Below are 22,324 nucleotides of genomic sequence, written 5' to 3'. Positions count from 1 at the left end.
TGGACTTGGTCTCCAAAGAATCTTCACTTGCTGATTTTATGTTATTTGATTTCTTATTATTTGAATTATTGTTATTTGATTTAGCTGTTAGTTTAAGAGAATAAGTCAGCCTAGAATCAGCCAACAATCACGATCAGTTGAGATTGTGATGGTTTCATATTGTTCTAAGTATAAATGAGCTCCAACAGCAAGAATAAAAGAGTTCAGTATCAATTAAATTCAATTACTTGTGGTTATTCTCACCCTAAGAGAAATCTATTTTAATTGGCTTTGACTGGGACCGCATCAAGTGGTATCAGAGCAAGTTACTATGACTACCAACAGAGATCGACTCGACCGTGTGGAAGCTGACATAACTCATCTGCAAGAAGGGATGAAATGAATGGAAGAAGGGCAACTAGGGATGAGTGATAAACTGCATCAAATTAAAGCTGCTCTCAGCAAACTAGCAGGGTCTATATCAGCATCCAAAGGGACCCCGAGTTTCAACAATTATGAATCTTCAAGATTTGCACAATATAGCAGAAGTGAAGAAGGTAACCGACCACAATTTATTTCAAGATCTACTAAGCTTGAGTGCCCAAAGTTTGCAGGTGGCGACCCAACAGAATGGCACAACCGAATACTTCAATTCTTCGAGTACCAAGAGTCCACTGACGAGCAGAAGGTGTCTCTTGCTTCCTTTCACCTCGAAGGAGAGGCCAACCAATGGTGGCAATGGCTGCGACGTGCGTATCGTGAGGAAAATAAATTGGTAACATGGAACGATTTTATGGAGGAGCTTTGGGCTCGCTTCAGACCTATGGAATGCGAAGATTACAATGAAGCCTTATCAAGAGTAAAACAAATAGGGACTCTCCGTGACTACCAAAGAGAGTTTGAGAGATTGGGAAACCGAGTTAGTGGCTGGACACAAGGGGCGCTTGTGGGAACCTTCATGGGGGGCCTGAAACCGGAGATTGCGAATGAAATTAGGATGTTCATGCCAAAAACGTTGAAGGATGCGTTCAAACTCGCATGAATGAGAGATGAACAGCTGACTTGTCAAAGGAAAACAACACGGCCACCATTCGTTAGCCAAGCAGTAACGAACCCAACCACAACCAATCGCTCCCCAACAACAAGCAGCATCAAGAGGCTACCATGGGAAGAGATGCAGCGTAGAAGAGCACTTGGTTTGTGTTTCAACTGTAACAAACGTTTCACTGCAGGTCACAAGTGCCAAGGACCACAGTTGCTGTTACTTGAAGTTGGAGCCGCTGATAATGAAAACGCAAACAATGAACAAACAGAAGAAATTCAAACTGAACCCGAAATCACATACTACACTCTCATGGGCTGGACCGCTCCTCAAACCATGAGGGTCTCTGCCAAAATTGGGCCTTCCAAAATTGTGGTACTGATTGACAGTGGTTCAACACACAATTTCATCAGCAGCCGTTTGGCAAATTTGTTACAGCTACTGGTTCTTCCTACCTCAGGATTCTCAGTAAAAGTAGCTAATAGTGAAACGTTATTATGCAAGGGCAAGTTCAAAAAGGTACAACTATTCTTGCAAGATATTCCCTTTATTCTTACCTTGTATGCATTGCCCATTACAAGGTTAGATTTGGTACTTGGGATTCATTGGCTGGAGCAATTGGGCTCAGTAGTGTGTAATTGGAAGCAACTCACAATGGAATTTGATTGGGAGAACCAAAAGCGGCAGCTGCAAGGTATTGGCCCTCAGGCTCCACAATTGGCCTCTCTCACTGAAATTTCCCATGATGCTAAGCAAAGGCAGCAAGGTTTCACAATTTGCTTCAATATGAGGCTTGAACTCGCACTAAGCAAGATGGCATCTGATATGCAAAGTTTGCTGGAGGAGTATTCAACTTTATTCCAAGAACCAACACATCTTCCTCCAAGCCGTGAGATAGAGCACAATATTACATTAAAGGAGGGAATCGAACCTGTTAATGTAAGGCCATACAGATATGCTCACTTCCAAAAAGATGAAATTGAACGACAAGTCAATAAGATGCTCAACTCAGGGTTAATACAACCAAGTACCAGCCCATTTTCTTCACTTGTGCTCTTGGTGAAAAAGAAAGATGAAAGTTGGAGATTTTGCACTGATTACCGTGCGCTTAATAAAGTTACTGTCAAGGACCGATTCCCTATACCAACCGTCGATGACATGTTGGATGAGTTGCATGGAGCCACTTACTTTACCAAACTAAACTTACGGGCCGGGTACCACGAAGTCCGAGTCAAACCCACAGATGTTTACAAGACAGCCTTCAGAACACACAACGGCCATTACGAGTATCTGGTAATGCCATTCGGCCTTTGTAATGCTCCATCAACATTCCAGGCAATCATGAACTCTATTTTTCGGCCGTACTTAAGGAAATTTATTTTAGTTTTCTTTGACGACATACTAATATACAGCCCCTCTTGGAGTTATCACCTTGATCATGTCAGACAAGCATTAGAGGTATTAAAGCAGCACCAATTTTTTATTAAATCAAGCAAATGTCACTTTGGACAGCAGGAGTTAGAATATTTGGGGCACATCATCACATGTCATGGTGTGAAGGTGGATGACTCAAAAATTGCTGCTATGGTCTCTTGGCCACTACAAAAAAATATCAGCGAATTGCGAGGCTTCCTAGGACTAACGGGATATTACAAAAAGTTTGTGCAGGGATATGGGCTGCTAGCAAAACCTCTCACCAATTTGTTAAAAAAAGGGCAATTTGAGTGGAGCATGGAAGCTGAGGAAGCATTCAACAAACTAAAGAAAGCAATGACCAGCACCCCTACCTTGGCTATGCCGAATTTCAACAACACTTTCATCATTGAAACAAATGCCTTGGGAGACGGGATAGGAGCAGTCCTACAATAAAATGGTCAGTCAATCGCATTCATGAGTAAAGCACTTGGTGTTTCCAAGAAAACATGGTCTGCCTATGCTAAAGAAATGTTGGCGATAGTGGAGGTAATTCGTACATGGCGACCGTATCTATTGGGAAGAAAATTCATTATCCAGACAGACCAGCGCAGCCTAAAATATCTCTTGGAGCAACGCATAGCCACACCAGAACAACATGAATGGATAGCAAAATTGATGGGGTTTGAATATAAAATCCAATATCGGCCGGGCAAGGAGAATATGGCAACGGACGCTCTCTCCCGGCGTCCTGACAATGCAACACTTAACCATCTATTTGTGTCGCAGGTTTCAATTTGGGAACAAATTAAACACACTGCTGTAGAAGATGACTATGTTAAAAGAATAACATCATTGGCCCATACACAAGATACCAGGCCATATGTAATTCGTCAAGGATTAGTCTTCTTCAAAGGCAGAGTTGTGGTGCCGCTCAAATTGCGAGAAACGTTAATCTTTGAAGCACACGACACAAAGATGGGAGGCCATTCTGGAGTATTTTGCACGTTCAAACGCTTGGCAACTCAATTCTACTGGCCTTCTATGTACAAAACAATATATGATTATGTTAGCAGGTGTGTTATTTGTCAAAAAACAAAAGCTTCCACACTAAAGCCAGCGGGTCTCCTACAACCTCTTCCAATTCCTTGCAAAGTGTGGGATGATATCACACTTGATTTTATTGAGGGATTACCAAACTCGCAAGGAAGGATACCATCCTAGTTGTTGTTGACAGGCTCAGTAAATATGCGCACTTCATGGCTTTAACGCATCCGTTCACAGCAAAAACAGTGGCGGAACGATTTGTTGACGGTGTAGTTAAACACCATGGCATGCCAGAGTCGATCATCAGCGACAGAGACCCCATTTTTATTAGTAAGTTTTGGCAGGAGTTCTTCCAAATGTCAGGAACCAAATTGAAATTGAGCTTGGCGTATCATCCGCAGACCGACGGTCAAACGGAGGTCACAAATAGGTGCTTGGAACAATACCTCCGGAGCTTTGTTCACCAATGGCCTTGCAAATGGAATTCATACCTTCCTTGGGCAGCGTATTGGTACAATACAACGTATCATGAGTCTACTAGTATGACCCCTTTTCTTGCTCTTTACGGCCGCAAACCTCCCACTTTGCCCATGTATCATGAAGGCTCTTCTCCGGTTCATGAAGTAGACCAGGCCCTGCTAACTCGAGATGAGTTGCTTCAATTGTTGAAGAGCAATCTTGCCGCTGCCATTAATCGCATGAAACAATCAGCCGACAAAAGGCGTCGTGATGTTCAATTTCAGCCTGGCAATATGGTCTATTTAAAACTCCAGCTATATCGTCAAGCTATGGTTTTTCGGTGTGCTCATCAGAAATTAGCGAGCAAATACTTTGGTCCGTATCTAGTTCTTGAACGGATTGGTAGTGTTGCTTATAAACTACGATTGCCAGTTCAGTCTCGTGTGCACCCAATCTTTCATGTTTCATTGCTGAAAAAATTTATTAGTGATAACCTTAGCCCTGGTCTTGAGTTGCCATCTGTTGATGATGATGGGCTAATCATTTTAGAACCTGCTGCAATTATTGATGTTCGTTGGATTAAAAGAGGTGGCAAATTTGTGGAACAATGTTTGGTGCAATGGAAACGTTTGACAAAGGAAGAAGCAACGTGGGAAGATGTTGTAGAGCTTACGCAGAAGTTTCCTCATTTGTCCCTTGTGGACAAGGGACCACTTCCAGGGGGGAGGATGATAGGCCTCGACGCTCATCAAGGGTACCTAAGCCTAATACCCTGTATCAAGGATACACATGAGCTGCTGCATGAGAACTTGGTAGCTGAAGGGACACATGTGCACTCCACTAGTTTTGCGGATGGACTTGGTCTCCAAAGAATCTTCACTTGCTGATTTTATGTTATTTGATTTCTTATTATTTGAATTATTGTTATTTGATTTAGCTGTTAGTTTAAGAGAATAAGTCAGCCTAGAATCAGCCAACAATCACGATCAATTGAGATTGTGATGGCTTCATATTGTTCTAAGTATAAATGAGCTCCAACAGCAAGAATAAAAGAGTTCAGTATCAATTAAATTCAATTACTTGTGGTTATTCTCACCCTAAGAGAAATCTATTTTAATTAGCTTTGACTGGGACCGCATCAAGTAACTATAAAGAGAAGACATATTACAGCAATCATAGGAAGACTTTAATAATTATCAGCTGAATGGAAGACAAATAACTTATTATCAAAATCCTGTTCACATCTTTTCTCAATATCTTTCTGGCTACCAGACCAACCAAGGATGAGCATTTTATGAGATGAGGCCACAGCCTGTAATTATAAAGTGCGTGATGTAGAACATGACCTTCGTGCCTTGTCAGGTTTGTTACTTACGCTACAGGTGTCTGACCTTTCCAAGTCTATAAGTACATGACATTTGTACTTTTTTAAAATTTTAACTTGGGCTATATGTGACTGTTTTGGGGGTATGATATACTGGAAGATATTAGAATTTTATTTTTTAATTAATTTGGCTCCTTTTGATGATTTTGCATTATATGTAAAAGGTAAGAAACCCTAGTTTGTCAACAATTTTCATCAATAATCAGATTTCACTTCAGAACTTTGCTCTTTTATTGTTTCTGCTTCGTCAGAGGGATAAAAATATATGACGGGCACAACAATGCAAATCTATACAGCATATTTGTTGAATATCTCACTTTCTTGCACAAACCAACCTTCGAAGGTTTCTGGTTATTGTCAAGCACACTTGTTAAAACCTACAAAACAAGTCAAGCATGCATTGATGGTTTCAAGTTAATGCAGATATGCATACTAGTTAAAACCTGAAAAATAAAGACGCAAGGGGGCCTCAGCCAAGTTGTTCTTAAACAAGGCCTCCAAGGGACTAATAAATTGTGTATTAAATGATATTGCAAAACGGATTGGCTAGAGAAATGTTACCAAATGAACCTACCCGGCCGCCTGTACGAGTAGCAAATAATGTCCTGCATGATCTCCTTCCTATACTGAACTTCAGGAGCTTGACAATATACAGTTCCACCCAATTCAAATAAATAAATAAATAAATGTATAAATATATTATGTAAAAAAATTGAATTAATACTTAACTGAAATATGATGCATTAAGCATATTCTCGCTTATTTATCAGCCCAAAACTGTTGTGTACTCTCTTGTATCTCACTTGATATTTAGCAATTTTCCTTCCTGTCTTTACTTGGGGTTGTAGTTCTTCAAAGTTCTTATTGTGTCACTTTTAACATAACATATTTCTATTTTTCCAAAAACCCTTAGATTACTTTAGTTTTATGCAGCGAAAACAACTTGCACCTTATGCCATAAACCCATAACAGAAATCAATAAACGTCGCCTCTATAGTGAAAAATATACCAGTCGTCTCAGGTGTGGGTGCGCATACGATTTAAGAGCATGTCCGCATAAAAAAAAATAAGGGTGTCTATATTATATATATTTTTGTGTGTGTGTGTGTTCCAATCAAGAATTCATAACTATATTAAAACCAGAGACAAACAAAAAAAAACATAAATTTCAATGCACTGTTTTATATCTTGTAGTGTATTAAAATTTGTGTTTTTTAATTTTTATCTTATCTTTTATTTTAATAAAGCGCAGATCCCTGGTTGGAAACTCTCTCTCTAAATAATAATAATAATAATAATAATAATAATTCTCTAGTGAAGGCATTCTCATTTTAACAAAATGAAGATGCCACTAATAGACAAAAAAACACAGTCTCCAATGTATTGAAATATGTATTTCTTTTTCTTATTTTAGTATCCATCCTTACTTTAATATAGTGAAGGTGCCCACCACTAGAGAAAAATTATATATATGTGTGTGTTAGGGATTTCTAATCATATTACATATAGAGATAACTAAAAGACAAAAAATAATAGACTCCAATGCAATGTATTTTGTCCTATATTGAAATCTTTATTTTATTATATTTAGTTTATCATTAACTTTAATATAGTTAGCTTAACACTATATAGTGTTATGGTAATGATGATAAAATACTATAACTCCATATGGTGTTAAGTTAATTATGCATTTAATAAAAAAACGTTCGCATTTGCACTAAAGAGAGAGAGAGAGTGTGTGTGTGTGTATAAAGAAAATAACCAAAATAGGACAAGCAGATTTTATTATACAGAGAGAATACAATCAGATGTCTTCAGATCGATGATCAACACACTAGTAGAGAGTCCTTTTTATAAGCACCAAGGGAATCTCCTTTTATAGAATACATCATTACACTTTATTTCTAAGGAATCTTACTTTACAACTAATTACACCCTTTATGGCACATCATATTATTCATACAAATGACTCACTAGACATTATATGTGACTTTACACACTTGTCACTTATTTATTAGTAATTATTCACCATTGCTTCTGCTGTTAGGGTCCATTACTACTTCCATTCAGTTTGTGCTACTTCCATGAAGGGTTCCTGTTGTGCATGTGTTCCTCTTCTTATTTAGTAAATTTTTGTACAAATATGTCTTTTTAATCTATAAGTTTGGCGAAGGTACAACTTGTAATGGCTGAGGGTCTTCTTGGGTCTAGCCTGGTCCTTAATCATAATTTTCTTGTGAGGTACAATTTTCACACTTAAATATAATAAAATTTATTTTAAGTTAATAAGCTCCCTTAAGTATTAAAATAATAATAATATAAAATATTTAATTCTAAATAATGATGACATAAGCAATGACATAAGTAATGATGACATAAGCAATGACATAAGTAATGACATAAGTGATGATGTAAAAGAAGTATGTAAAGAAAGTTAAAAATTCTAGAATTTAGTAAGTTTTTATCAATGTTAATCTCAACAATTGATCAAGATTTATGGTGACAAAATCCTAGCCATCCATTAGCTTTAAGAAATCCTATAAATACCCCTTACCCCCTTTAATTTTCAATTCAACCTAGAAATTTCATTCTCTTCTAATTCATAATATCAAGAGTAGAAAAATTCTTAATTTAGAAAGGTCTAGAGAAGTCAAATCAAGAAGTAAGTAACATTTCAACTGCAATGTAGGGACAAAAATTTTTTCATACTTAACTTTAATTTTAACCATTCCTTTATGTTGTGATGGCTATTATGATGTAATTAGTTATAATCTAAATTCTTATATGGTCGGCTCTGCCGCCTAATCTATGATACTTAATCACGTTATGGTTGGCTCTGCCGCCTAAGTTATGTTATAGTCAACTCTGCCACCTAATCTACGATACTTAGTTATGTTATGATCGACTCTGCCGCATAATCTGTGATACTTATACTTAATTATACTATGGTAGGCTATACCGCATGTATTAAAGAATCTTGTTCTTAAATAGTTTTGTGTGTTAATTCTGTTATGCATCTAGGAACTTCAAATGTTATGACATAAGTTGCATTGAATACATGCATATCATGGATTACATTATGAAGAAGATGTTTCAGAAAATGAATTTATAAAAAATAAGTGGTTGTACTACCAAGTGGCAAAGTTTCTAAGGAGGGTAAGCCCTCAAAGCTAAGTAAAAAGAAATCTTTTAGGGACGGCGATACGTAACACCCAAAAGATCAACTAATGAGGCCCAAGTACATATTGTTTAAAGAGTAAAAGTACCAGCCTTGTAATGCAACGTACCTAGGGTCCTAATAAAGTTGTTTTGTAAGTTTCTTTTAAAAACTTAATATGATCATCCATATGCATAATAAGTTATACATGCATCCAAGTGTTATCTTACTAGACATTAGCTAATAAAGTCCTTACATTTCAGGTAACGATGAGCAGGGTAAGTTGGCACCAAGTCCTAACCAAGACGAAGTGCATATATGCATAACCGACCTTGAGATTTTTTGATAGGTTCAGCTTTGTTTTAATCAAAAATAAGTATTTCAGCGTTGTGTAATAATAAAAGTTTTGAAATATACTAAGAAATCTCTGTATGCCTTCTACTAAGAAAGTTTTTGTTGTTTTGTAAACTACTTTTAGAATTCATATTTATATTAAAAGTACAATATTTTTTTTTAAATTTTTAAATAAATATTTTAGTGGAGTGTTATATTTTTGCCGAGCCATAACAATCTAGCCATCTTTCCCTCTATTTTGGTAGTCTTAGAGGTCGCTATAATAGTGTTATTTCTCACGTTCTTCCTTGTGTTCGTAGCTAATTATCATATAATCCTCTCATTTCCAATTCATAATGATCATTACTGTGAAACTGTCCTTTCGTATCTCTTCTCTGTAGAAGAGATCTAGGGTTACTTGTACATTTGGAGAAAGAAGACTGTGAATGTTATACATGGGTTCCATACCATAGATTTCTGCCAAAGCTCTTCTAGCATGTAAACATCCACCTCACATAATCTGTGTGTCATCACGTGTGTGATTATGGTCTATCATTTTAACTAATGGTAATTTATTTATTCCCTTTATGTATTTGAACTGTACTATGACAATAGTACTATGAGTTAACTAGTATCCATTGATTAATTTGAGTGTAAGGATGTCTTTAAATATAAGAGCAAAGAGTCTGCCAAACCACCTTCCTTTAGCATATCTTCGGCTTCTGTGGATAAAATGTAGTTCAAATACTATAGCTACAGGATATAGATTTATCTATAACTAGAAGACATAATATGACAATGATGATGCTTCAATACAACAAAATGTTCCTAATTGCTATCTTTATCAATAACATGATGAAATATTGTGCAGACTCTGTATACCACTTTATTCATCTAATCCTTCTTAGGAAATGGTTCAAAAAGTCTAAGACTTCCTTTTCCTATCTTGATTAGCTTGTATTCAAACTTTTGTAAGAGTGACCATAAGCGCCAAATTGTATCGTCAGAGCTCTCAAGATATTCATGATAGTGAACAACCTTTTCAAAGATTTGTTATTTGATTTTTTCAGTAAGTGCTACTATGAATCCTAGTATGTTATAGATAAAAAGGGATTTCTCCATGTCCTATTCTTTAGGTAATATCGTGTTGCTTGAAGCCATCGACAATGCTGTTATTGGTCTGGAAATAAAGTCTGCAATAGTATTGGATTATTCTTTTATGTGTTTTACCTCGAATATGAACCTTGAAAGGGATTTAGACCACCTTGCTAACTATAAGGTCTGGAATTTCTCCTTCTTTTCTCGAGTAACTTTTGAAGATACTTTTAATCTATTTCGATCACAAATAGAGTGAGAGAAAAAAAGAATTGGAATTTTTTTATGCCTTGATGACTTCTAGGACTTCTTTCTTCGATGATGGGTAGTGGTGTTGAGCTTTAGTGAATTGCCTAATTTATAGCCACAAATTCTCTTGTTTTCTTTGAATTCCTCAATTAGTATTGTACCCCAGTAATTGTTACTGGAATCTATTTTGAGAATGAGGTGTCCTTTGTCAAAAATCTTTAAAAGTGGAAGTGATTGACATTTCAACTTTAATTCCTTTAAAGCTTTTGTTACTTCTACCGACCATGGTAAAGATTTTTTTTTAGGTGCTTTGAAATTTGGCTCATCAGCTTTGTGAGATTCGAAGTGTGATATATTGCATAATTATAATTCCCAAGAATTATTAAATCTATTTTCTACTTGACAATTCATTAGGGAATTGTGATATTTTTTCTGCAATGTGTGGTTATGAGATGATGTGTCCATTCGTGATGTGAAGTCCCAAAAAATCAATTTCTTCAAATCCAATCTTCATCTGTGATTCAGATAACGCGAAATCATGACTGTATGTCAAGTCAAAAGATGCTTAGTATGTTCTTCCTCACTACAGCTAAAAATTGGGCCATCATCAATGTATACCAAGCAAAAGTCTTATATAGGCTTGTATACCTCATCCATCCTTTGTTGAAGTTCTAATGGAACAATTTTTAATTTAAATGGCATGACATTTCATTTATAATGTTCATGTGGTATCACAAATGTTGTCTTGTGCTTATCTTTATCCTTTATGCTAATCTGCCAAAATCCTGATTTCATGTTGAATTTGGAGTATACTTTGCAGATATTATTCTTTCCAAAAGATGAGTCCTTCTAGGTATAGATACCTAATATCTTGTAGGCACTTATTTATTTTCTTGTAATCAATGACCAATCTCTTTTTCCCTCATAATTGTTCTAAATGTTTGTTTACATAAAACACTAAGCTAGCCTAATGAGACATGGATGACCTGATAAGCTTGAGGTCCGAGAATGATTAGATCTCTTGTTTGCATAATTTCTCATCATGGGGCATTCTTGGATGAAAAGTTGTCTGATGTGACATAACCTATCCTTCTTTGTATGGCAATTAAATAAAAAAAATTTCTCTAGACTAGAACTTATTTGGTATATCTGTACAACACTATCAGAGTTCTCTGTGTTGAAGTTCAAATTTCTAGACTGGAGTGGATTGAATTTTGACTTTATCACCCTTCCCAAAGATGGGTTGTTGCTGAACCCATGGTAACATGAAGAGATGAGGTTTGTGGTCAATAAGATTTATTAATGTGTAGCCAAATCCTTCTGAGTGCAAAGTGAACAGGGCAAAGAGACTAAAGAAGTCTATTCCAAGCAGTAAATCTTCTCCTGTTTGGTTATAACTGAAGAAATTATGTCTTTCACCAAATGGTAAAATTTTAATTGGCTTTGTGTACTTATGACTGTAGAATTAGTCTCCACTTACTGTTGCAAAACTGACTTATGTAGGGACATGATAACTTTTGGGCAAGCACTTTCCATAGATAATTGATGAGACTGCTCCAATGTCAATTAAGGCAGTGAGAGCAATCTGTTTATCACTTAAAAGTTGGAGGATGATCTTTCTATAAGGTTTGAATAATGGTACACATGTTATTCTAAAGATCAACATAAGGTTTGAATAATGGTCCACATGTTATTGTAAGATCAACGAGTTGGTCTTTAGAGAGGGTGAATATTGGCTCTTCCTCTGAAAGTTTTTCTGAATCATTATTTGATTCAATAAATACATCGGACTCCTAATTTTGCAAGTCAATTGCTAATAATGCATTTTTAGGTTTAACAAACCATATATAGAAGTCATCATCAAAATCTGGGTCTTCAGTTATCTATAGAAGCTTGGTAGGAATCTTCTTTTTGGATTTGCATTGTTTTGCAAAATATCCTTTCTTGTTACAGATAAAAGATCTTTATGATTTTTTTGGAAATTTTCGCTGTTTGGTAAATCCATGCTTTGAGCCTTGTATGGTTTCTAGATCTTTTTCTTCTTAAGGAATTTCTTTTGGCAAGAACATAAGGCATCAGATTCATAACATCCAAACTTTTGGGGTTTTTCGTCGTAGTGTTCAAATAGAGAAGTTTTCTCTATCTGGTTCATATGTTTCTTTAGCTCTTGATTTCTGTAATATTCTAAATTAATTCTCTTGCCATCTGATATAATTATGCTAGGGTGTAATTTGATAATTCTATGATTCCTTCAGCTTTGAGTTTGGCTTCCAACATTTCTATCACTAGACCAAGTACGTTGAAAATGAACGTCTTTTTATTGTGTCTGTTGGCTTATTAAATATGAAGTAAAGACCTTTTTGTTTTATATAAGAATCTTCAAGCTGTCTGACATCACAACACTTAGTCTGCATGAATTGTTTTCTATCATATCACTTTTTTTTTCTTTTATGGCCATGAAATATGTCACTAACAGCATTATTAAGGAAAGTGATGGGTCATCGTGGTTTAATATGTACTTTTTTTTTATTGAGTATCCAGCAACAAGCGTGAGAGTGACTGCTCGCTTGTTGATGTGGAGAGCTATTTTGCATTCTCTTTCACACCATGCCATTAACTATTCAAAAAATATGCAGGTTTGTCTTTTGGTTTGATATCATCAATATTCTAAAATGTTTTTATTGTTGGAGCATGTAGAATCTGGACTCAGTTCTCTCATTCTTATGTCTGTTCTGCTTAGGGGTTTTGTCGTACTCCAGCTGATGATGACACTCCAAATGCGGATGCATTCGAATGTTCTCTTTCTTGATGTACAAATTGTCTGAACCTTCCTATAGTATCAACATATGTTGGTGTTGTCGCGATGTGAGGTTGGTTTTCCATCATAATCTAATTTGGCAAGGAAGATGGAGATTCTGACTTAGAGATACTGTTTGCATCATCAATTTCCCATCCAATTACTTTTATGGGCCATGGTTGTACTGGTGGCATCTCATATCTTCTCTAGGATGCTTTAGAGTTATTTCCTAAGGAACTTTCTTCCTAAACATGTGCTAGTTTGGAAGGCTTGTCTTTTTTTCAAGACACGTTCTCTTGTTGCCTTTGTAATACTCTCATTATTTTCTAAAATACTCTTGTTGATCTCTCAGTGTCCTCAACCTCATTTCATCAAAAGCTACTCTTGTGATTTTGAACATAGTAATTCTTCTGAGAAGTTTATCCAAATCTGACAGTTGTTTTGTTGTAAGCTTTCGAGACCTTCTGGCTTTTTTAACTTGCCTTTGTAATTCCTATATTTGTCCTGCCATCTATTGTTGTTGATCCATGATTTGCTCCAATGCTTTGTTTTGCTCCAAAGCATTTATAATGCTCCAGCTAATAGCCTTTTCAATTAGTCAAAATCCGCAGAGTTTTTCTGGTGAACTATCCATTTGCCAATTGCATAATCATCATACATTCTTTTGACAAATTCTTCACCAATCTTTAGAGTGCTGATCATCTTAATAGATCCCATAAATCTTGTTGAGCAAGATCTTCGAGGCATATGTGAACAAGATTCTGGATGCTTTCCTTCAATTTGATACTTTTCACATGGATATATGGGCTTTGTTTTTTTAGGAAAAGAAACTGGTATTTTTCCATCTGTCATTCTATCCACTCGTGAGGTCTCATGGATCTGCAAGGGCCTATTATTTTGTTCATACTAATCCATCTTTGTGGAAAGATCAGTTGGTTTTTTTTAAAGGTTTTTGGTTGCATTATTCTTCCTTTTTCGACTATAAATTTGGTTATAAAAAGATTCGAATAGCTCATAAAAAATATATGGGTTTGGACTTTATAGGTCACAATAGGATAAACTACAAGGGCTGATTCATTTAGTTTCATGGTTAATCTATTTAACTGGATTAAGACTTTTATGATTTTTTGGAGAGTAGGTTTATGCAGATCTAAGGTGAAATTTGGTTCCACATGGATGATTATATGCCCTTGATTAAATCATACTCTACTGTAGAGATCAATGCTTTTTCAAAAGTATGCCACCTTGTATCAAGGATTACCAAAAAGCATGTGGCATTCTTGCCTCGAAGGAATAGTGGTTGCGGCCTAATTCTGACAGTACCAAGATGCAGTCCTTTGTAACCTTTATTCTTGTATCTTTTAATATCTTGTGGAGAGAGAATAAAAAAATAGGTTTCTTTGGAACTAAAGGAGAAGGATTGTATAAGAAGTTCAGAGGACTTGTATACAGATTTAAGTTTGGGCTATCTAAAAAAAAACAACAAATCTTATAGAAGAGATTAGGGTATTTGCATCATAGAATTTATGGGGGTTTAGATCTAAAAGATTAGATGGATTTTTGGTTGTTTTCCTCTTAGGTAAGGGTGTAAAAAAAACCCGTCCAAACCGGACCCAGTACTAAAAAAACGGATTCAGGCATGAAATTCTCAAACCCAGACACTTTCGAGTATGGTTCCAGGCTTAATACCAAAAACTCAAAACCCGGACCTGGTTTCTTAATAAAATAAAAAAAGAAAATATAAATACAAAAATCAAAACCCAAATCCCGAAGTACCCAACCCAAATTGCCAAATCTCTAATTCTCTAATCCCTATCGAAAGTTTGAAAAGCATAACCAGCAATGCTGCCATCGGCTGTCGCGCGGCCCGCACCTCCAACACTCCAAGCCAGCAACAACTACCACCCACCGTCACTCATCGGGATCATCTCTTCTTGGTTGCTGACTCGGCCTGGCACGCAGCTTTGCTCAGTTGCTCCATCTCCAATGCAGCTGTGATAGTGAGTCGTTCGTCCCATCATAACCACTGTCTCCAGCTCTCCATCGCCACTTTCTCAACCACCATCACTCTGCCATCACAGTTGGTCAGCCACTCAGCCTCGCCACCAGCCTCGACTATTGAGTTTTTACTTCTTAATTTTGCCTTTCATATAATTTTTCCGTCTTAGTTTTAAAAAAAGTAATGAAATTATTATGACTCTTTTGTGTTATATGTTTTATTTATGCTTTATATTTTTTTTATGCTAATATGTTGTGCTTGAGCTGATTTTTTATAATAATAAACATAAGTAATACAGTAATATTAGCTAATTTTTTGTGATAATAAACATGTATAATACAATAATAGGAATTGATTTTTGAATTTTGATAGTAATAAACATATGTAATAGGTGCTATATTTCATTTAGGAAGTAGAAAGTAAATTGAAATAAATTTTATTTATTATTTGTGTAAAATTTGTATTAACATTAGTATATAGTATGTTATCACATGCGGGCTTAAAAGGCTGGATAAAAAATCCAAGCTCGGGCCCACACGTGAAAAAAATCGGGCTTAAACCCAGGTCCGGACAGCCGTTTCACTCATTTGGTCCGGTCCCGGGCAGCACCAAACCCGCATCAAACCCGGGGTTTTGCCAACGCTACTCTTAGGTTTCAAAGTGAAAGTTTATTATGAAGGAGTGAGTATTTGAAGAAGAAGAGAGAGCTTCCACAGTAGAAGTATGCATGTCAGATTGAGTTATATCTTAGTTATCCATAGTCAAAGACTGCCCTAATCACAAGTCTTAATGTATAGGAGGATATAAAACAAAGTTCTTTCTTGTTGGTGATAAGTCCAAAACACACAACTCTCCTTAGCTTAATAATTGAGCGCCACACCTCCTTAAATGCACTTTTATTGGATATCTCTTGGCCAAATAACCTGATCTAAGAAAATACTTCTTCTAACTTCCTATAATATTTCTAATGTGAAAGATCTGTTTTCAACAGCTACCATAGAGCATACTTTTTTATAGAAAATTTATGATAGACTTCTTTTGGGAGTACTGGGTCTAATACTAAAAAAAAAAACTAACCAAAATAAGACAACTAAATTTTATTACAAAGAGAGAATACAAGCAGATGTCTTGGGAATCGATGATCAACACTACTAGAAAATCCCTTTTATATACACCAAGGGAATCTCTTTTTATAGAATATATCATTGCACCTTATCTCTAGATAATTTTACTTTATAACTAATCACACTCTTTATAACACATCATACTATTCATATAAATGACTCACTAGACATTACATATAACTCCACGCACTTGTCACTTATATATATGAACAATTATTTTTTAGTGTGAAGCCGTCATTTTTTTTTTGTGTAAAAATACTTTTAAATCGTGCATTTTAATAGAATTAGACTACACAATTTTACAGTGTATTAAAAAATAATATTATTAAATAGTATAATTTAATAATACATTTACATTAAAAAAAATTAAAACGCTCACGCTTGAAATAATTATATATATATATATATTAATTTTATTTACTTGCCGCTGCCACATACTCTCTACAGTAAAGATATTACTGTAACTTCAAATATCATTTGCGTATATTCATATTTTCAAAAATACATATACTATTCTTGTTATTGGTTGTTCAATTAACAAAAACATGTATGTTCTTAACGGCGAATCCGCATTTTAGGATTCAATCCAAATAAGCCAATTCAGATAGAGAGAGAGTTATGGGATCGGAAGCAGCTCTTCCCAAATGGGCTTCAAATCCTTGTATTATGGGCATCGACGAAGCTGGCCGTGGCCCCGTTTTAGGTCGCTTTTATTCTTCATTTCATTTGCTTTTTTTGCTTTTATTCTTCATTTCATTTGCTTTTTTTTTTTTTTCTTCAAGTTTAGTTCTTGTTTTCTGAAAACATTTTCAATTTGTTTCAGGACCCATGGTGTACGGATGCTTGTACTGTCCCTGTTCCTATCAGCAGACTCTTGCTACCTTGAATTTTGCAGGTTTCCTCCTCAACCCCTTTTACTTTTTCTATCTCGGTTTTGTTTAATTTGTTAATATTTTATTTTTTTTTAATATATTTGTTTTGACTGCCTCATTGTCTCAAAACTTATTCGTATAAAGAATTTGGAGAGGAAAAAAAAAGTTTTGATTGTATTTGAGGAGACAAAACAATATAAGAGTTATTAGTTTCCAAATAAACATTTCAATATCTTACATAATAGCTGCTCTTTTGAATTATTAAGTTGAATATAGGATTTAGTATATCAATTGCAAATACTAGATGAAGTGGATTCATACTTAAAAATGTTGAGTGCATTTGGTCATGTATATGACACCATTCGTGTGGGCAGTGAGAATAAGGGATTGCATTATCTTGTATTGCTGGATGGTTACTTTCATCAAATTGTGCCTGTTACAGTTAATTTTTGGTGGGAAAGTTTTGGTAGTATTTTACTTTGATCGAGAGGATAACTGCCTTGTGGTGTAATCAATTTAGTTGCATACAGATATATATTTTCCATCAAAGTTTGTAATTTCACTTATTCTTTGTGTCCTTTCTCCCCTTCCCCCACGAATGGCTTGCTGTTTGCCATGTTTTTTAGTATACTTGGTATAAAAAATGAACTCAATTTAACTTTCTGCACTCACAACAGGTATGCTCAATACAAACTAAATTGGTTATGCGTGTTCTTTTAAAACTATAGATAGGGGCCATGACTGTCTTACTTTGGGGTGTTGTTAGTTGATGGCAAAGTGGCACTGTTGTGCTACAAAGAGCCGCTTGTCTTCTTCTATTCCTTCACCAGATCATTTGTCTTTTAGCGCTTGATTTAATTCAGATTTGATTGCCTGTAGATTCAAAAACACTAAAGGAAGAGAAGCGGGAGGAATTATTTGAGGATTTGAAGGTTAATGACTCTGTTGGGTGGGCTGTAGATATTATAGATCCTAGGGAGCTCTCAGCTAAGATGCTTAATAAGTAAGTATTATAAATGGTAAGATTTTTCAAGATTTTTAACATTTTTCTGTTCTCATTAGATTTCTTTTGTTCGCTTTTCATCAGAAATAAGATAAACCTGAATGAGATTTCACATGACTCAGCAATTGGCCTGATCACAAGGGTACTAAACATAGGAGTTCTTCTAACTGAGGTAAAGTTCTTCATGACTTATATGGATTCTTGGGACTCTTGGTATAGAACCATCATTTAATGCATTCTTTACTCCTAGGAGAAAATCAACTCATGACACCAAAGTTTGGATATGAGCTGTTAGATTAGTTGCTGTTTCATCCTTACACTTGACGTAATGTCTGATTATAAAAATAATCGAATTGTTTTTAGAAGGTAATGTATCAGATAAGATCTCGTTTCTTACCAGTGGAAACCTTTACTAGATGAGCAATAATGTCAAGGGAACAGTAACAAAATTTGAGTGTTTTTTTGCTGAATTTTTTTCTTCGATTTATTGATTAATATATCTTGTGAAACTTGCACAAAGTAGATAATGAGCAAGCATGAAGTGCTGCACACAAATATGAGAAAATTATGAAAATCTCTACTAAGCCTCCTTTGTTGTTGACTAACTACCTTTTGAATTAATATTTTTGCTCATTCTTTCAAATTCATCAATTCTTAATAGTGCACAAACACTTGACAACACTTGTAGCATGAAATTTTGGCAAATTAAAAAGCTTTGATAGATTGCACGGACAAGAGGGGATTAGGCAACCTACTCATGTTTTGAACTCTAATGGGTTCAACACTTCAACTTGACTTTCTTTTGATAGGAGAGAAAAAAAAAAACTGAAAAGAATAAGAGAATGCATGATAGAAGTGGAAAAAATCTACATTTTTTTATATTTCAGGTTTATTTGGATACGGTGGGAGATGCTGAGAAGTACCAAGCAAAACTTTCTCAGAGATTTCCTTCCATCAAATTTGTTGTATCAAAGAAGGCTGACAGTCTCTATCCAGTTGTTAGTGGTGCAAGCATAGTTGCGAAGGTAATGAGAACTCCCTTTCCAAATCTCCTCTGTTTTAAGTTGTCAGATTATTTCTATTTTATTTGAACGTGTAGGTCACTAGAGATCGAACTTTGAGAGGATGGATATTTGAGGAAACAGCTGAAAATATGCATCGGAACTTTGGTTCTGGATATCCTGGAGGTGCAAGATGCTTAAAGCTCTCTATTGTGTGCAATAACTTTCAAAGTTTTGGAGGGTTATTCTAAGATTAGGAATCTGCTAATCTTTTCTTGTCTTTAGATCCTGAAACCAAGGCCTGGTTGACAGATCATAAACACATTATATTTGGATTCCCGAGTTTGGTTCGCTTCAGTTGGGGTACATGCACTTCTCATTTCAAAGACATTGTTGAAGTCTTGTGGTTAGTCCTTATTCTACATTCCTTGGCATTTTTAATTACAGTTTTTGAGGATCATTTCTTATAGCTATATTTCCCTGTTATATGGTCTGTCCATTATATGTCCCATGTGTTGCCAAATAAGACACCATCCTCTGTGAATTTTCCTCTTTGTCATAGGTACTTCACCTGGATTCATGTACTCTGCAGCATTCTTAATAATGACTTTGCATGTTTCTGGTCTTTTACACCATAAAATCTGCTATTCTGATCCCGAAACTTCTAAATCTGTCATTAGTATCTGATAATTCATTTGCTGTGGTGCCACAAAATGAATACTAATCTTATGGAAGTATTGCCAGTGAGCCACTGTTACATGCGTAAGCAAATAAATATATTCCATTTTCTCTTAAAGTTGGGTATCTCTAATTGTGCTCTCCTTGATTGATGTATATATCCTTGTTCCAGATGCTCTTCTCTTACTGTGCTTAAATAGAGACGTGTTTTTTGTTTTGGGGGGGTAGCATTTTGTTCAATCAAAAGACGAAATAAGGGAGATCATTGCTTAAGGTATCGTGGTGATGTAGTTAGTGCCAGTGGAAAGCCATCTGTCATTATCAGCCCTTGCATTTCCAGCAAGCCATTACGTTACAAATCCGATCGCTTGTTCTTTATATCTATGTACAACCCATTTGTTTGTTAGCAGCATCCTAAGTTTCTGCATGTCGTTCCACCTCTGCCCTAGTTTCGTGTAAAAGTTCCCGCCCTATGTCAAGATCCCACATCGACTAGGCATGGGACCTTTTGGTAGTTTATTAACCCTAAGGCACCTTCCTCTTACAAGCTGGATTTTAAGAGTGAGTTTTACCTTGTGGGTTCGTAGCAATTAGTATCAGAGCAGTTCAGTCCTCTGAAGTTGGCCCTTGCCACAGTGATCTTGGTTTCGTGACCTTAGGGGTGTCACCTAGTTAGGTTGCGTGAACCTCCATGGACATCGGTTCTAAAGGAGCGTGGAATATTAGAATCCCCATCAACTAGGAATGGGGTCAGTTGATAGTTTATTAACCCCAAAGCACCCTCCTCTTGCAAGCCTCTTTTTAACAGTGAATCTACCTTGTGGGTTTGTAACACCCGAAGTTGCTCATGTCTCAAGTCGGTATAAGCTTTCATAGTTAGTATTGCTTGGATTGACCAGTTTCCTATGTTCTTGTTGCTCAAAAGGTGCAGAATAGGACGTGATGATGTATTCAGTGTATGTAACTTGCCGATTGTGCTTTTTATCTGGAGTAAAAAGGACTATATTGCCAATGCATGCATGTTTCATGTGCTACTGCACATGAGAAGAATTCAATTTGCCCACCCCCCTTCTGATCCCCTTAGCTACTTGCCAACTTTTTGTTGAAAAAACTTTTCCAATATCAATTTAATTTGTATATTAAATTGTGGATGTTTGTTAGGGAATCTGATGAAATGGATGAAGATGTTTCCAGTCGTAGAAGTGGCAAGCGACAATTGAAATTAAGTGATATTGGCTTCAGCTCATCTAAAAGGAGAAGTGAAGAAATTGAATCAAGTGGTAAAGGGCGCTGCAAGTTTCTTGAGGCACGTAAACTTGAGCAACTCACTCATTTCTGAATGAAACCCTTGCTTTTCACGGGTTGTTTATTTTTCTAGTATTGAACCAATGAATGATCAGATCATGCATTCACATGTACCCTAAATCAAGCAGCGTAATTTTACTGAATGTCATTTCATACTGGCACTAGTGCTCAAGTTTTTAGGTTTCTTTACCCAATTTTCAGATGAATCATGAGCTGAGAGGATACACTCACGAGTACTTGCTTCTGTTTTCTTTACATTCAGAAGAGAGGCTAATTCAATAGATTGGCTAGAAATGTCAATAACTGTGTGACCGTTAGTGAAAATTAATTAGAGTTCCACAGAAGTTGAAAGTAGATTATTTTCGCATCAACCGTCTGTATGCATTATGATATACAAGACACATTATTATTAAAGTTTAGAACAAAGACACCTCAAACATCACAATTTCTATGCACATTTCACACACAGCAAACAAACAAACTGTTTTATGCACACCAATATATTTTTCTAGTTTTTCCATCCAATATACAAGTGTACAAGAGAGGCAACTGCGTTCACGATGAAGGTAAGAAGTCCTGCGCAATTCCGGTTGCAGCTGCCGGCACCATGGCGTATGTTGGGGTGGTGGTTAATCTGTGCCCCGCCTTGTGCATAAGGTGTTCCAGGCACACCGTTAGTTCTGTGTTCACCAGAGGCAGTTGATCCTGCGGTATGTGCTCCAAAACCGACACCACGGGCAATTTTGCCCTTGTGTGCTACACCACTTCTTCTGACATTTTTTTCACCATTAGCTTTTCTGATGCCATGTTCATGTTGTAGCATATCTTGATCACCCAAATAATCAGCATGTGTGAGTTTTCAAGTAATGCAAGCTATATGGGCAGGTTTTGATATCAGAACCCTAAATTGACTTAATAACTATAATAAATATTAATAGACAAAAGATAATGTCTTTAACATATTTTATATATGTTGGCTAGAAATTATTATGAATTTGACATTATGGCCAATTAAGATCAAGAGAACAAGCAAAGGATAAAAGGCAAAATTATTTCGTTCAATGATCTTCAATAGAAAGGGAAACTCCTAAATTATAATTGTCATTATTATATCTTAATCGCAACCCATTTTCTTTCTAACCCTCAAGAATAGAGATCGAATCCTAAATCTTTTATTAGTTCATCTTTTATTATTGAACTAATTTGTAGCCACAACTCTAAAATTATTTTGTCTTTTGAGGAAAATAGAGGAAAGTGTCATGTCTTGTCATAAGATTTCAGAATATATAAAAATATAAGTGATGTCCTTCAAACTTTTTTTTCCCTTTGGACTCTCCACTAGAAAGAAAGAAAATCCAACCAGCAAAGTTTATAGAAGCAGCAGTTT

The 22,324-nt window shown here is 35.8% G+C and overlaps 3 protein-coding genes across 3 annotated transcripts in view; 2 read left to right on the top strand and 1 right to left on the bottom strand.

Annotated features, from left to right (window-relative positions):
- Positions 1-382: 382 nt before the first annotated feature.
- LOC112100798 lies at positions 383-1,021 on the top strand. The gene has a single exon (XM_024190633.1). It carries the CDS (start codon positions 383-385, stop codon positions 1,019-1,021), a length of 639 nt encoding a protein of 212 aa, XP_024046401.1.
- A 15,547-nt stretch (positions 1,022-16,568) lies between these two features.
- LOC18050408 (ribonuclease H2 subunit A) lies at positions 16,569-21,291 on the top strand. Its single transcript, XM_006445675.2, has 8 exons — positions 16,569-16,781; positions 16,902-16,973; positions 17,830-17,953; positions 18,038-18,125; positions 18,841-18,978; positions 19,053-19,140; positions 19,240-19,360; positions 20,794-21,291. Exons 1-8 carry the CDS (start codon positions 16,697-16,699, stop codon positions 20,969-20,971), a joined length of 894 nt encoding a protein of 297 aa, XP_006445738.1. The 5' UTR covers positions 16,569-16,696; the 3' UTR covers positions 20,972-21,291.
- A 154-nt stretch (positions 21,292-21,445) lies between these two features.
- Positions 21,446-22,324, bottom strand: part of LOC112100797 — a 1,466-nt gene continuing 587 nt past the window's right edge. The window contains exon 2 of the mRNA XM_024190631.1: positions 21,446-21,762. Coding sequence (XP_024046399.1) covers positions 21,446-21,762 — 317 coding nt within the window. The remainder of the gene's footprint in view (positions 21,763-22,324) is intronic.

The sequence above is a fragment of the Citrus clementina genome, unplaced genomic scaffold, assembly GCF_000493195.1.
Source record: "Citrus clementina cultivar Clemenules unplaced genomic scaffold, Citrus_clementina_v1.0 scaffold_2, whole genome shotgun sequence".
NCBI classification, from domain to species: Eukaryota; Viridiplantae; Streptophyta; class Magnoliopsida; order Sapindales; family Rutaceae; genus Citrus; species Citrus x clementina.
This window is presented reverse-complemented; position numbering and strand designations above follow the sequence as displayed.